At 31.5% G+C, this 16048-nt stretch overlaps 1 protein-coding gene across 2 annotated transcripts in view; it reads right to left on the minus strand.

Annotated features, from left to right (window-relative positions):
* The window catches only part of RhoGAP100F (Rho GTPase activating protein at 100F), a 539358-nt gene that overhangs the window by 250503 nt on the left and 272807 nt on the right, over nt 1-16048 (minus strand). For both annotated transcript variants that reach the window (XM_072522830.1, XM_072522831.1), the window contains exon 4: nt 10911-10994. In XM_072522830.1, coding sequence (XP_072378931.1) covers nt 10911-10994 — 84 coding nt within the window. The remainder of the gene's footprint in view (nt 1-10910; nt 10995-16048) is intronic.

The following is a 16048-nucleotide window of genomic DNA, read 5'->3' on the forward strand; positions in this document are numbered from 1 at the left end:
ATTTTGTACTTTGTATCTAAGTAGTTCTTTTCAGTAAGTCAAAGAGGTCTTAGAAGTATTTCTCTGATATCTGACTTGTTATTTTATTGTGTGTATAAGTCGTTCTTTTCCGGTAATTCAAAAGAACCCTTAGAAATATTTTCATATCGCATTATTATTTCTGATATTTTATCTAAGATATTTTCTTCCGTAAGTTAAGAAAATACTTATATATTTGTCTATTTCATTTTTCCATTTTTTGCTAAGCTGTTTCTTCCGTAAGTCAAGAAACACTTAGCAATATTTTCACATCATTTCTATATTTGATTTCTCTTATTTTCTATTATAAGTCGTTTCTTCCATAAGTCAAGAAACACTTATAAATATTTGTGCATTTATTTTACTATATTTGATTCTCTTGTTTATTTTCTGTTCTAAATGTTTGTTCCGTAAGTCAAGAAACACAGACATATTTCTATAATCTGTTTCATTTTTGCATTTCTCGTTTTATATTTTGAGTATTTTATTTTTCCACTCTAAGTCGTTTCTTCCGTAAGTCAAGAAACACTTAAAAATATTTCCATATTTTACTCTCACATTTACATATTTCATTTATCTATATTTCTGTCCTAAGTTGTTTCTTCCGTAAGTCAAGAAACACTTAGAAACATTATATATTAGAAACTTTGCATTATATTTTTATACCATTTAATTTACTTGTTTACTAAGTTATTCCTTCCGTAAGTCAAGGAATCCTTAGATCATTTTTACCTATCTCTTTTCCATTTTTGTTCTGTTCCTTGGAACCGTTACCTATAACAGATATTTGTCACTGGAACTGTTATTTATAAGAGCGGTAGTATTTAACCTTTCTACCAGCGACAAACCAAAGATGGTGAATACCCGATCCAATTCCAGGGATAGGAAGAAGCCCGAAGAGCCGGCGATGAGTCCTACAGGCCCAAATGCCCCTTCTCAGCAACAATGACTACCTACGTCTGCTGAGTTAAGGCATCTTACGTCGATTATTTTCGATGGATGTACATCTCTGATGGTTATAACATATTCTATCATAGATCTTTGTCCACGGGTGTTATTGAATGTATATTTATGTTGGTCTTTGTGGTCAAAAATGTGTTGTTTATTTTAAGTTCGTTATTAGTGCAGAAGTTTATCATCAGTTCTCAGTTTATCATCAAGTTTTTGGTTAATTCCGGATATTACTTGATTGCCTATTCGAGCGTTAAAATCCCCCAATATTATCATCTTTCCTCTGACTTGATCTACTACTTGTTGTAATTGATCGTAAAATGGTTTTCTGATTGCTTGAGGCTAAACGAAAGATCTATGATAGGCTATATTCGGTCAAATAAACAGTTTCCTCCCTCTCAAAGCTTGGATGTAAGTGCACTAACATTAGCAGAAATAGGGAGCGATCATAAATATGCAAAATTGGAATGAAAACACATAATATGTGTGATAACAAAACACCAGTGTATACAATAAAGATAAAAGTCGAAAGCTTACAGGATGACTCTACATGATAAAAAAGCAGAAACACATGTATTACAGAAAGTGATGGAGTCGAAGACAGCTGGGCAAAAATTAAGTCTAATATCTTAACCTCGGCCAAGAAAGTTCTTGGTAAAAGAAATATAAATAAAAATAAATCGGTCCCAAGGCGAAAAACATACCACAATTATAAGACATGCTATTGTAAGAAAAATAAAAAATGATCACTGGAAATGCTTTTCGAATAAAATGAAGCATGATTTTAATGATCAGCTAAAAGGAATATGGCGCTTTGTAAGAGGTCAAAGAACAAAGGTAAAGAAACTAATAGAAGTAAAACACAAAGAAAATTATACATGGATTGACTACATAAAAAAGCTCTATACAAAGGAAGAACAAACGACGCTAGAACCGAAAACACCAGATATTACCACAAATGAAAAACTTAATATAGATATACAGGGAGTAATTACCACAAATGAAAAACGTAATATAAATATACAGGGAGTTTGTAAAATACACAAAAAGCAGAAAAACAAAAAAAAGCAGCAGGTAAAGACGTGATACTAAACTAATCACTGAAATATAGTACAGCAGCAATGACAGAAAAAATTAACAATATTATTTAACAAAATTAGAAAATACAATAAAATACCGGAAAAATGAAGAACAAGCAAACTAATTCTTCTATTTAAAAAAGGAGATCAACAAAGCCAGAAAACTACAGAGGTATATACTTGTTATATACTACTCTAATACTTAAAACTAAAATTTTACAAGAAATAATGAATCAGAGGATAAGTTTAGCAGATGAACAACAGTGGAAGTAGAGTAGTGGAAAATCATGTACGGATGCAATATTCCTTATACAACAAATTACTGAGAAATCACTAGAGTCTAATAGACATTTATGTGTCTGATTGACTTAATGTAGAATTTGACAGGATAAGGCTCAAAGGTGTAATCCATCTTCTGTATAATAGAGAAATTCCCATAAATATTATAAAAACAATTAAAAACGTCTACCAAAATAATAAAATGGAAGTCAGAAGAGATGGACAACTTACAGAAATTATAGAAATAGGCAGCGGAATAAGACTTATCGATCCCTATGCTATTAAATTTAATTATAGATGAAATCATCAAAAGCGTTAACAAAGGAAAAGGATACAAAATCAGAAACAAAGAAATAAAATTCTCTGTTATGCAGACGATGCAATATTATTAGCCAAAGGATAAGATAGTCTAGAAAGACTGGTCTACAGATTTAACATAAGAGCAAAAAATTTAATATGACAATTTCATCTCAGAAAACTAAAACAATAGTAATCATAAAAGAACCAACAAGATGTAAAATAAAAATTGACGGCATGAGTATTAAACAAGTAATGGCAATAAAATACCTTGGAATTATACTGTGCAGCTACGGAGATCTTGAAAAAAAAGTGAGATATTAAGTACGAAAAGCAAATAGACTGACAGGATGCCTTAATAACGCTGTATGGCGAAACAGACACATTCAAACTGAGATAAAGTCTAGAATTTATAAAGCCAGTGTAAGACCAATAATGACATATGCCTCACAGAAACAGGACCCGACACAGCGACAACACAAAGGCTACTGGAAACGGCAGGGATGAGAGAAACGAGAAGAATTACAGGAAATACGCTGAGAGATCGAGAGAGAAGTGAAGACATTAGAAGAAAATGTAACGTACAGTATATAAACGAATGTAAACTAAATAGAAAAAAAGAATGGAATAACCACATAAGCAGACTGGAAAAGACAACCTTCCATGGAGATATTAATCCGCCAATGAACAACCAGAATTGCTTATAAGGAGGAAAAAAAATGAGTTAAATTTGTAAAACAGTATTCTTGCCATAAGTATGTCTACTTCTTCAACATTTTTTTGTTTTGATAAATTTATATGCTTTTCTCTTGTTAATTCGCAGTTTATTTGTTCCCCCATTTTTATAATTTCTCTAATTTTAATTACAAAATTTGACAATTTTATCTGCTACTTCATTGTGTGCTATACATTCGTGTAACTTGACCCAGAAGTATTTAATATTTTTATTAAGATCTTGTAAATTTTTAAGTATAGTTTAAAGAATATGATTTTATGTAGTGCAGTCAGATTACAAGTTTTTTAAAGAATTTGATTTGTCACAGGAATGAATAATAGGATTTGTCTAGTAGGGAAGTCATTTAGTACATTCGTTAATTTGATGATAATTTAAAATTAATTAAAATAATAGTTAATCCTTTTTTAATGATCATAAGTACAATACAAATGATTTTATCGTTTACCTAAATTAATAATCTTAAAATCAAATACTTGAAATAGTCTTTGACATACAAATCTCGTAAAACCGCTCCTGTGCCGGAATTAATATCTCAAGCTGCTCAGGTTTCCCTCGTTCTCATTGCCTGCTAATCAATTACTCGGAGCTTTATGATGTCCATATAAACACGGTGAAATCCCTAACAAGACGGATAAAGGCAATGACTCCGGCAGTTTTAAACTTTACAAAAAGTATCTACAAAGTAAATCTGAATCAAAGACGTTGGGAAAATATGATAAAACTTACAAAGTTAGTTTATGAAGGAATTTGTATATAATTAACTATTAAAGAGAAACGTCAAAGTGGAGTATAAGATGTTCTTCGGGTTGTGGTGAGCTAAAGAAGAAAATCTATTAAACTTAATGCATAATTATAAGGAGAATACACATAATTTTAATGAAAATATGAATTATTAAAATATACTAGGAAGCTCAAGGTCTATTTTTCATCAAAAAAAAACCTAAAATAAGGTTAAATAGGTATGCAAATCACATCTAGCAGATATTTTATTTTTGGAAGGTGTCTTGAAAGCGTTTGGTTGATAATAATATTTTTTAATATTTTTTAATTTTGGTCTTTTTGAATTTCTTTACTAATCTACTTGTTTTGATCGAAATAAGCCATAATTTTACTTTAAAATTATTAAGTTTATTTGACGTTTTGATTTCCATTTCGGAAATCGTTCTAATTATTAATTTGTCTTAAAATACTTGCGGTCCCGATCCCAAGTTTAAAACCAATGGTAAATACTGAAGGATGTTCCCCAAATTAATATATTTCTTATAGGGATATAGAAAATACATCTGATTAACAATGAAAAGCTATGAAAAATGATTAAGAAGCATTTTGGTCAATAGTATATTGCTAAGAAATTATTTAATTAGACACCTAAGATCAGATAACGTCGCAAGAAAGACAAAATGACAAATATATAAAACCCTAATAAGATCGGTACTCACATATGGCTCAGAAACCTGGACACTTACTAAAAGAGAGGAAACGTTGTTAGCCACCTTCGAAAGAAAAATCTTGCGACACATATATAAGGGCACAAAAGAAAACGGAATATGGCGAAGACGATACAACTCTGAACTATACAAAATATATCCGGATATTATAACATTCATCAAAATAGGACGGCTGCGTTGGATAGGACATGTAGAAAGAATGGAAGAAGGCGAAATACCAAACAAAATATTCAAACAGATGCCAGTAGGAAAAAGAACAAGAGGAAGACCGAAACTGAGATAGGTACTTAGAACAAATAGAAAATGATATAACAACCTTAAAAATAAAAAACTGGAGAAAAAAAGCACGAAACAGATCGGAATGGAGAAGAATCCTAGAACAGGCCAAGACCCAAAAAGGGTTGTCGAGCCAGTGATGATGATGATGATGAAGAAATTATTTAATATGACTTTTATTAAGTCACTGCTCGTCGAGCATTATTGTGTTTCTTCGGATGGTGGAGTTTGTTCATATCGTGTGTCTTTTCTTTATATTCTCGGAATTCTTTCAAATTTTTACCTTTACCTCTTTACAATTTTGATAAATAATTTTAAATTGGATATTGGAGTAAGAATTTTTGTAAATAATATAGATTTTTTTAAAGAATATGAAATGTTAGGTATTTTAAAAGGGTTCTATAACAAGAGAATGAAAACAAGTATAAGATCTGATTCATATTTGATCCTTTTTTATTTTGATTTGACGCACCGACCAATTTCGCTAATATATAAATATACAGGGTGGTCCTTAAGTAATTGTACAAACAGAAAACGTAGATTCTGCACTTTAAAATATTACGATTTAAGCCAACTTGCTTTTACAGAATGTTGACATTAAGAAAGATACAGGGTGTTAAAGTGGAAATTTAAAATTTTATTATTCGCTATAACTTTTAGGTTTGTAAATATTTTTGGACAAACATTTACAGTTGGATGCTTTTGAGTAGGATAAATTTTAATTTTATACATACTTTAATGTAACTAATAGAGGGCGTCACATATGCTATATGCGTAGCATAAATTTGCGCTTCACTTTTTTGCTCTTTAAGATAGGTCTATTTGTGTTAAATAATATTAAAGATACATTATTTTTACAAAGAAAAGGTATACTTGTTAGTAACCTGAAAATTCAACCATTTTCAAGATAATCGCATTTTATAAGTCAGCTGCATAATAATTCTTAGTTTGATATTTGTGCGGTAAAGCACTGAATACCTGTAGATAAGCATAATTCAGAGTTTACTCTTATTAAAACAACTCAAAGATGATAACGTAACATCACACAATGCTTTGTTATGGGTGCTAAATGTCTTATTGGAGAAAAGATTCTTCATCTTCTTCTTTAGGTGCCGTGTCCGTATTCAGACGTTGGCCGTCATCATATTTACAATTTCCCTTTTCTATCGCTTCTTACGTTTCTATAATGGCGTTGTATTACTTTTTCTCTATTGTAAAATGCTGAAAATCCAAAATATGTGGTTTATGCAAGATGGTACACCACCACATTCTAGAGAGAAGGCAGTTAAAACATACTTTAATACAACTTGAACATTGGATTGGTCGTGGTAGTCATATTCCTTGGCAATGTGGTGAGATATTGATATAATTATTTAATTTATAAAAAATCCGAAAAGAATACTTATTGTTCATTAGTAAATTGTTTACCCATTTTTATTAGGACAAATAGAAACTAGAGCACAGCTATTGAATAACACATATGTGTCCTGTTTCATAATACTTTTGCTACAAATCTAACCTGAAAAACTCAGCATTTTTACAATACATCATCGTTGTCCTAATAACCGATATTGTTATAAATATAGTAAACACAAAGGCAATTAAGTTTAGCATAATATTAGTTCGTTAGTAAATCATAATAGTCCATTTGTTCCAGATGTAATTATGGTTACTCGTAAGCTGTAACGTAATCGTAATCATATAAATAAGTAATGTCATCGATAGGTTATTCCGTGTGTATATAAGTAACCAATGAACGAGATACATCACAGTTTAATAAATTATTTAACTTCTGCGACAAATAAGATGTAGTTCCCTAATATACCATAAGATTTGGATATGTATCCAAAATAATATATTCATCCATTAAACATTATAGCCACCACGTAGCCCCGAATTTAATCCGCTTGATATTGGTGTATGGGGCGCATTAAAACAACTTGTCTAAAAGAATCCCATAAACATTCACAACCAACTATCGAAAGAAATAAATACTGCAGCTGTTTCTTTAGGACGAATTATGCTATTTAATATGAGACGATCTTTTATGGAATATATTGACAAATGAATTAAAAAAAATAGTGGACATATCGAACACTTACTTTGTCCAAAAGTTTTTTTATTTAGTTTAACTATTGCTTAATTTGGTTTGTAAACAAAATGTTTTGATTATGACTTTAATTTAACATAAAACGTAAAATGTTTGATGTAAAATCCTATTATTCTGTTATTTTGTCAAATCCTATTATTATTTATCCTGCTGATACATTTATTTTATTTAATATTTCATTAACTATTAAATTTAGTTAAATGTGTTTTATACCAAAATTCAGAAGTATTAATGTTTTGTCTATTTTTTCTTCGTTGCCTGAAATAATTGACTTAAATCAGAATTATGCAGCTGATTTGTAAAATGCGATTATCTCGAAAACTGTTGAGTTTTGAAGTTATTAACAGGTATACCTTTTTTTTTGTTAAAATAATGTATCTTTAATATTTTTTATCCCAAATGCAGGTATCTTAAAGAGCAAAAAAGTTAAGTGAAAATGTATACCACATATGTAGCATATGTGGCGCCCTCTATCAGTTACATCAAAGTATGCATCAAATTATAATTTCTCATATTTAAAAGTACCCAGTTGTAAATTTTTATACATAAATGTTTACAAACATGAAAGTTATAGCGAAAAATAAAATTTTAAATTTGCACTTTAACACCCTGTATCTTTCTTAATATCAACATTTTATTATAGCAATTTGGCTTAAATCGTAATATTTTAAAGTGTAGAATATACTGTTTCTTTTGTACAATTACTTACGGACCACTCTGTATATAATAGAAATAGAGGAACTTCACAGTAATAAAACTGAAGCATTAAATTAGAATAAAAGTTACTTCAAGTATATAATTGGTGACTTTAATGCCAAAATGGGAAAGAAAAATGACAAGGAACAAGTCATGTTAAAGTATAGAGTCAATGAGAGACATGACAGGGGAGAACGACTGATTCAGTTTGGACACTACCAAAACATGTCTACTGCAAATACATTGTTTAAGAAAAAATCGAACAAAAAAAGGACTTGGGTAGCAACAAATGGAACCAGTTAGAACGAAATTAACTTCATTCTAAGCAGCAAAATTGATACAATAAAAGATGCCAGTGTAATAAATTAATTATAAACAGGCAGCGACCATGGATTAATCAGAATAAAAATGTTCTAGATTTGAAACTAGAAAGAATAAAATTAATCGCAAAAGCAAAAATAACTAGTACAGATATTAACAATCTAAAAGAAAACTTTGATCACTACCCATGGGACAATTGATAAAAGATTACATAATCAAATCGACAGCTCTCAATTGATTGAAATTATCCTTAATAGTGCCAAAGAAATTGGAAGCCCGCTAATAAACATAGTAGGTAAATTGTAAAATTCAATTACCTAGGAGTAGAGATTACTGGTGACAGGGATATAAGAACAGAGACCACAAGGCAAGCATCAAAAGCGGCAAGAGTAAGTGGTTGCCTTCGAGAAACGATATGGAGAAACAAATATCTGACCACGGAAAGCAAAATGAAATCATACAAGACAACAGTAAGACTAATTCTAGCATATGCAGCGGAGACAAGGACCGATACAAGAAAGGCGAAACAACAAATCAACAATATCGAAATGAAAGTATTAAGATTAATAGCGGGCATATCATTAAGAGACAGACAAACCAACAGAAGTGTACACGAACAATGCAAAATTCAAAATATTAACAGGTAGATAAAAACAAGAAAAAAAACTAGAACGAACATGTAAACCGAATGGGACCAGATAAATTAGTGAACATCTGTAAAAACAACAAGCCGTATAGCAGAAGACCCGTTGGAAGGCCGCCAAAAAGGTAGAAAGATAATGTACAGTCAACAACAACTGAAACAGAATAAGAGGCAGACAAACGGGAGTAATCCTAGTCGCACGAAGAAGAAGAAGAAGGTAAATTGTCTAATAAAACCAAAATAACACTAAAACGGAGAACAGATATGAAATTAAGTAGCAACATACAGAGAATACAATACACAGAACTTTGTAAGACAATATGGAAAAGTATTAAGGAAAACATGCAATGCAAGATTGGTAGAAAATGCAATCGAAAACAGAAAAACCCAAAAAAAAATGCATTATATATTGTAAACAAACAAATTTCTCTAAGAAACAAAAACACCAGAATTATAGACAGAAATGAAATAATGTAACTCGTGACTAAATTCTACAGCGAACTATACAAAGCCCCTGAAACACTTAACGAAGCAATTAGTAACCAAGAAGATATACTAGAAGTCCTTTCGGAAGAAATAGAATGGACAATTACAAAAATAAAATAGGCAAAGCAGCTGAAAGAGATGTCATAACAGTGGAACTGCTTAAATACGCTGCCAAAATATTCTGAAAAATCTTAGCAGACATATTTACGAAATGCCAAAGATCAACATGCATACCAGGAACCAACTGGAATACAGAAAACAATTGTAATTCATAAAAAATGTAACAAAGAGGATATCAGAAATTACAGACCTATAAGTCTACTACCAATCGTATACAAGAGATTCACAAAGATCACTAACAATAGATTAACGAATGTATTATATGCTGCATAGCGAGATCAAGCTGGCTTCAGAAGTGGATTCAGTACCCTGCATCATTTTCATATGCTACGAGAATTAATGAGTATAGCTAAAGGATATAAAATACCGCTAGCAATAACCTTTATAAATTTTAAAAAGGCTTTCGACTTTATACATCCTAAGCCAGTAATAGAAGCTTTGACCAATCAAGGCATTGACAAACCGTACATAGAAAATTTAGCAATTGTATACAGACAAGCAAAATCTAAGGTAAAAATTTATGAAAACTCCACATTTTGCCACTACCAGAGGCATCCGAGAAGGAGACGCAATATCACCAAAGCTCTTAATTAACTCTAAAAAATATATTCAGCAATATAAACTGGCAGAACAAAGGCCCATCCATCGATAGGCTCAGCTATCTAAGAATTAATTAATACATAAATTTCATAAAAATTAATACATAAATCTGGCTCCATACTTTATTAAATCAACAGAAGAATGAGATTGGGTTGGCATCTTTTGGTAAAAATGCAGTTATATTCATATGCAGGCTGCCACTTCACACGGCAAAGCAGAAAAAAGCATTCGATCAGTGTATTCTACCAATTATGACGTACGGTTGCGAAACAGTGGCCCTAAAGAAAGATATAATAGCGAAACTCAAAGTCACTTTAAAGGTCAATGGAGCGATGCATGTTAGGTATAACCAAAAGAGATTGAAAAAAAAATAGAATCAATGAGACAGAAAACTAAGTTCACTGATGTAATCCACAGAATTAAATCTTTAAAATGACAGTGGGCGGGACAATTAGCAAGAAGAACTGACAATAGGTGGTCCACTAGAATTATACTGTGGTGTCCAAGAGGCGTAAAGAGACGAACAAGACGTCCAATTTGATGGAACTTTAAAATAGGAAAACAAGCCGGTACATATGGTACAGAAAAACGAATATTAGACAATCGTGGAGAAAAATACGATGAGAGTAATGATAATAATATGTAATGTATATGTATATGTATATATGTATATATAAAATATTTTTCTTATTCTATTATTTCCAATTTTCCTAACATTGCCTGGTCGAAGTTGAAGTTAAATATATTTGTTTACTTGTTTTGTCAAGATAATTATTGTTATAACTGCTTATTCTAATTTTGTTCAAAACCACAATTTGACAAAGATTATTGATATAATGGTATAACTTACGTCCAAGGCGGCAGCCGTTGACGCATCGTGGTCGTTTTCTACTGTTTCTATCTGCTTAAAAATTTCACTGCTGATTCCTGACACCTGCAAACAAAATATAATAATAAAGTACTGTAAAAAAAAGAAAAAAGGTAAAAAACTATAAAAAGAAATCATAATATTTTTTAAATCCTCTGATTGTTAAAATAAAAAAATAGTATCACAAATTTTGTCTTAGCGATAGCGCCCACCAAACTGGTGTGACATATAAGAGAGCAGTGACATAGCACTGGCACGGCACTAGCATGGTAGGTAGCGCACACAAATGTAACATGATATTAAAAGGACTAGCAGCATGCTACTATCAGTAGCATAATATTTAAATTCAAAATATCGCCCTCTGAGGATGAAGTTATGCTAACGCTTTTAAACGTCAACAATATGAACAAAACTCCTCCGCAACGTCAGTTTTGGGTACACCCTTATTGGAAAGAGATGCAAGGGCATAGTAGATTTAATGTATTTAAAGAATTAAAAAATTCTGGACTTGTGTTGTCCGGAAATTTCTGGAAGTTGTTGTTGCAATGCAACGATAATGCTCAAAAAATTTTAAACCCTCATGATTCGCCAACATCGGGAATGATTGCTGAAAGTTGTTCTCGACCATCAGTATCATCAACAATTACCAATGCGTATCAAGAGTCGGGAACATTTTTGCACGGTTTCAATTTTGAAAATGCCTCATTAACTAATTGTACTTTTAATATTACTATAAATAAAAATGATGTTTAATTGTTGGTAATGACATTTGTATTGTTGCTTTGTGACATGTTTCATATTGTTGCCATGACAACATTTTTTCCTCCGCCGTAAAGAAATGGGAAAAAAAACTGCTGCCGGCGGAGACATCAAACTTTGACAGGATCAAGTTAGATAAGTAATGTCATCATTATTTGACGTTTGAAGAAAAAATGTTTTTCTTTAATTTTTCCCTTAACTAGTTGTCGTTGCTTGCACTGAGACATTGGATGACACAACTCCGCTTAAACTGAGGAATGGGAAATGAGAATAAACAACTTTTCTAAGGTAAAAAACAACAATACAGTGTCGAACTATTCGTTGACATCAGGAAATATGTTCCCTGAAACAAAATTTTCTATACTTGCCATTCAGAGTCGGGATCACTAAACAAAACTAAACAAAAACTAAAGTTAAAACAAAAAATCTTATTGACAAAACAGTATCGTCGTACTTTTGAAAATAAAGTAAAAACTTTAGAAAGGGCTGGGACAATTTCATTTTGCAGAAGTTCCAAGTATTTCCGCCCAGTCAACATACCGTCTATAAAAAATGGACCAATGACATGATTCCCTATTATGCCTCCCCAAACATTTACTTTTCGAAGACGCTGAGTACGAGCGACATAAATCTGACGAGGATTTCCTCGAGATCAATACCTAGCATTGATTGAATTGTGACGGCCATGCAATGAAAACGTACATTCATCGGTGAACAAAACGTTCATCTTGATGTGACATTTCCATTGCAGTTTGACAAAATTCTAAACGTCTATATTGATCCCAAGGGAATTGTTCGTTGGATTTATGAAGTTTATAGGGACGGTATCGATGTCTCTACAAAATTTCACCTACTCTAAATCTTGGAATTCCACATTGTTCTCCGAGACGAGGTGTTGATTGGGTAGGATTTTGCTCAATACTTGCACAAATCAAAGTGTCCCTTAGTTCCAAATCTGGATTTACCTCCCTTCGTCTGCGAACTCCTCTTGGATCAAACACGGATCCATAAGTAAAAAAATTACATATAATAGACTGAATTGTTGATCGTGCTGGAGCCGGCCTATTGGAAACATATTTACAAATTGTTGTCTAATTATGTTGTCTGATAATCCATTCACATGCCAGACAACAATTTGCACTTTTTCCTCGAGTGTTAAAATCCTTTTCACAAATTGTTTTTTCAATAAAAAGTTTCTGTTTACCGTAAAAAAAACTTCTAGATGTGTTATTATTTGATAACTTGAAGGCTTGATGATTTGGTTAGCTATAAAGCAGGTAGCTGTTCGCGCGCATCCATTCCAATGTCATCAATTGTTTTGAAAATCATTACCTGTACAGAGGAATTGATATTAACACTGAGAATTTAGTAATGGATTTGACATTTAAACAGTCTTCAATGGATTATTTTTCATTCACAACTGAAGACTGTAAAACTGGAATTGAATTTGAAATATTTTGTATTTCTATTTTATAACATTGGAATAAGAATAAATTGTAAATAATGAGTTTTTCGAAAACTTGTTACCTAATATGTATCATATTTTCTATTATTTTTGATTGAGTAAAACAAAAATTTTTCCCTTGGGGTGAATTGAACCCCAGTCTTCTTATCAATAGACAACGTCTCTAACTATTACGCCAACTCCTCATACAACAATTGTTTTCGGACTGATCATACCTATTTAGTTTAGTCAAGTATTTGAGTTATTTTTATTATTAAATAAACTTAAAGATTTATAATTTAAAATCGCTACTAATTAATGTTTTTTACTATAATATATCTTAATATATTTAATCATTTATTCTAACATCAGAAATTATTAAAATAAAATATTTTCGAGGTCATCCGTATAATTATGACTGAAGTCAAATAGACACGTCTAATAACTAGCCTTATCTCGTACTATCTCACAACTTAATCTGTCTTTTATCCTTTCCGCTATTTTGCCGGGTGGTAAGACACTCATCACTGTATAATGAAAACATCGCCAAGTAGTCTAGAAATTTAAATTCAAATACAATGGAGGATCGGAAGTACCCAGATGATATCTATTATTGTCACCACTACTGGAGTCGTTCCGAAAAAAATCCTATAAAACATACCAAACGTCTAAGTGAACGTCTCAATAAGACCATGCAGAAAGCGGTATTGCTCTTAACATCCAGATGTGTAAGAAATGTTTTCGGAGATAGTCCGGCATATCCTAGAACTAAATAATACGGGAAAATCCCCAGCATAAGTCAATCCTTTTAATTCCGTAGGTATATAGGATAAGTGAATTTTATAGTACGGCGTAAATAAGAGTAAAATAGTAGCTTAACTTTAAGTGTCTTGTTTATTTATTAAATAATTTGAAAAGTTTACAAGGGTGTGAGTTTTTACCACAAAATGCCTGAAGAATTACACATATTTTATAATATTATTATTTCGCAGCCGACCAGCCCTTGAAAAAGGGATTTTAAAGTGTATCGAAATTTATAAAACCCAAATTTACCATGATGCTTTTTCCATTATCGCGTAAACAGTTCCTTTTTTCAATCCATTAAGATACCTTGTAGCATCGAAGTTCGCGAAGAGTGTTTTGAGCCGAGAAATTTGCGGACGTCCATTACTACAATTTAATTATTGAACAAAGGGCGGCACCACCAGCGAAAACAGTTACAAACCGTTAACGAGCTGTGAGCTCTCCAAATCATGTCGGCAAACTATTTCCGTTTCTAAAGTTTTATCATTAATGTTTGGAATTGTTACTTTAACACGTTTATGTATGTAAATTTGTTATTTCTGGAACTTGCACGAAATAAAGAAATAAAAATACGGCAATAGCTTTTAAACGTCAGTGTTACTCGCCGATTGTATGTAGGTAATATGCAAGAATTACACCAAACAACTATTTGAAATATGTTCATTTACTGAAAATACCGAGTATGTTCATTTACTGAAAATACCGAGTATGTTCATCTAACTTTAAAATTGTGTTTGTGAAATACTTTTAAAACAAAAGTGTTAAAAACTTTTTTAGTTTAATTATAAACAAGCAATTTAGACGTTACAGAACTCTCAAAAATGTGTGGAACTTTCTACTTCTTAGATGAAATATACGGAAATTTACGGAGAATACTAATCAAAGTTGTAGAGATTTTTGAGATGTATTTTAAATATGTATCTATTAAAGCTTATAGAGTTTGTTAGCAATAACATATACTTCAGAACGCTTTAAATGCGGCAACGTTTGATATCGCCCTTCTTTATTACAACCGACCTGATGCAGTTTAAGTCAGATAATCGTTTTTGTTGAGTGTAGTTTTCCGTAATTCAATTATTTTGAATAGATATGTAGCAGTTCTTTAGTAGAATATAGAGTGTTATTTGCTGTAATTTAATTATTTTGAATACTGATGTGGCGTTCGTGAAACAATGTGGTTAAAAATATTGCATACGATAATATTGTGTAACGTGTGAATATATCTCCTAAAAAAAGTACCCATAAAGAAGATTCGAATGCATTTAAATGCTGAAATACGTATGTTTTAATGTGTACAAAAATCTACATAATTACCTAATTCGGCTTCAGTAAAAAACTGTTTTCAATAGTTTAGGAGAGATGATGTCTTCTTGCCTAATACTTATATCCAAGGGAAATGTGTTTGTGTCGTCATAGTACATTCTCACTGCAGCTGTTGCACTATTATATTCTGAAGAAGAGTTGTGTATATATGATCATTACTATACTCCGTAAGAACTCTTAACATAAAGCTATACTGGACTTAATCAATCAAATGCTTTTTCAAAGTCTACAAATATTGTCTTTCTTGAACAGCGTCTTTTTTGTTGGTAATAATTATTAATTTGGCTCTCGCCAAATTAATTGGTGAGAGCCAAATACCAAAAGATTGGGAAGTGGGAGTTATTCTACCAATTTTCAAAAAGGGAGACAGACGCGAATGTAGTAACTACAAAAGAATAACACTACTAAGCATCCCATCCAAAGTGTATGAGAGAATACCAGAAAAACGTCTTTTACAAGAAGTTGATTCTAAAATGGAACAACCACAGAGTGGATTTAGAAAAAGGCAGAAGTATCCAAGATCACATTTTTACTATCAAGAAACTAATACAAAACGCACGGAACTCAAGCACTGAGCTATACCAAGCCTTTATAGACTTAGAAAAGGCATTTGATATTACTCCAAGGAAGGTGATTGACATATGTTTAAAAAAGAAAGGTGTGAAAATCAAACTCAGGCAAGCCATCATGAGTATATATAGACATACAAGGAACAGAATCAGAATCGATAATATGGAATCCGAAGAGTTCATAGTAAATGAGGGTCTACGTCAAGGAGGAGTCCTAGGCC

Source organism: Diabrotica undecimpunctata, chromosome 2 (genome assembly GCF_040954645.1).
Source record: "Diabrotica undecimpunctata isolate CICGRU chromosome 2, icDiaUnde3, whole genome shotgun sequence".
In the NCBI taxonomy this organism is placed as follows: domain Eukaryota; kingdom Metazoa; phylum Arthropoda; class Insecta; order Coleoptera; family Chrysomelidae; genus Diabrotica; species Diabrotica undecimpunctata.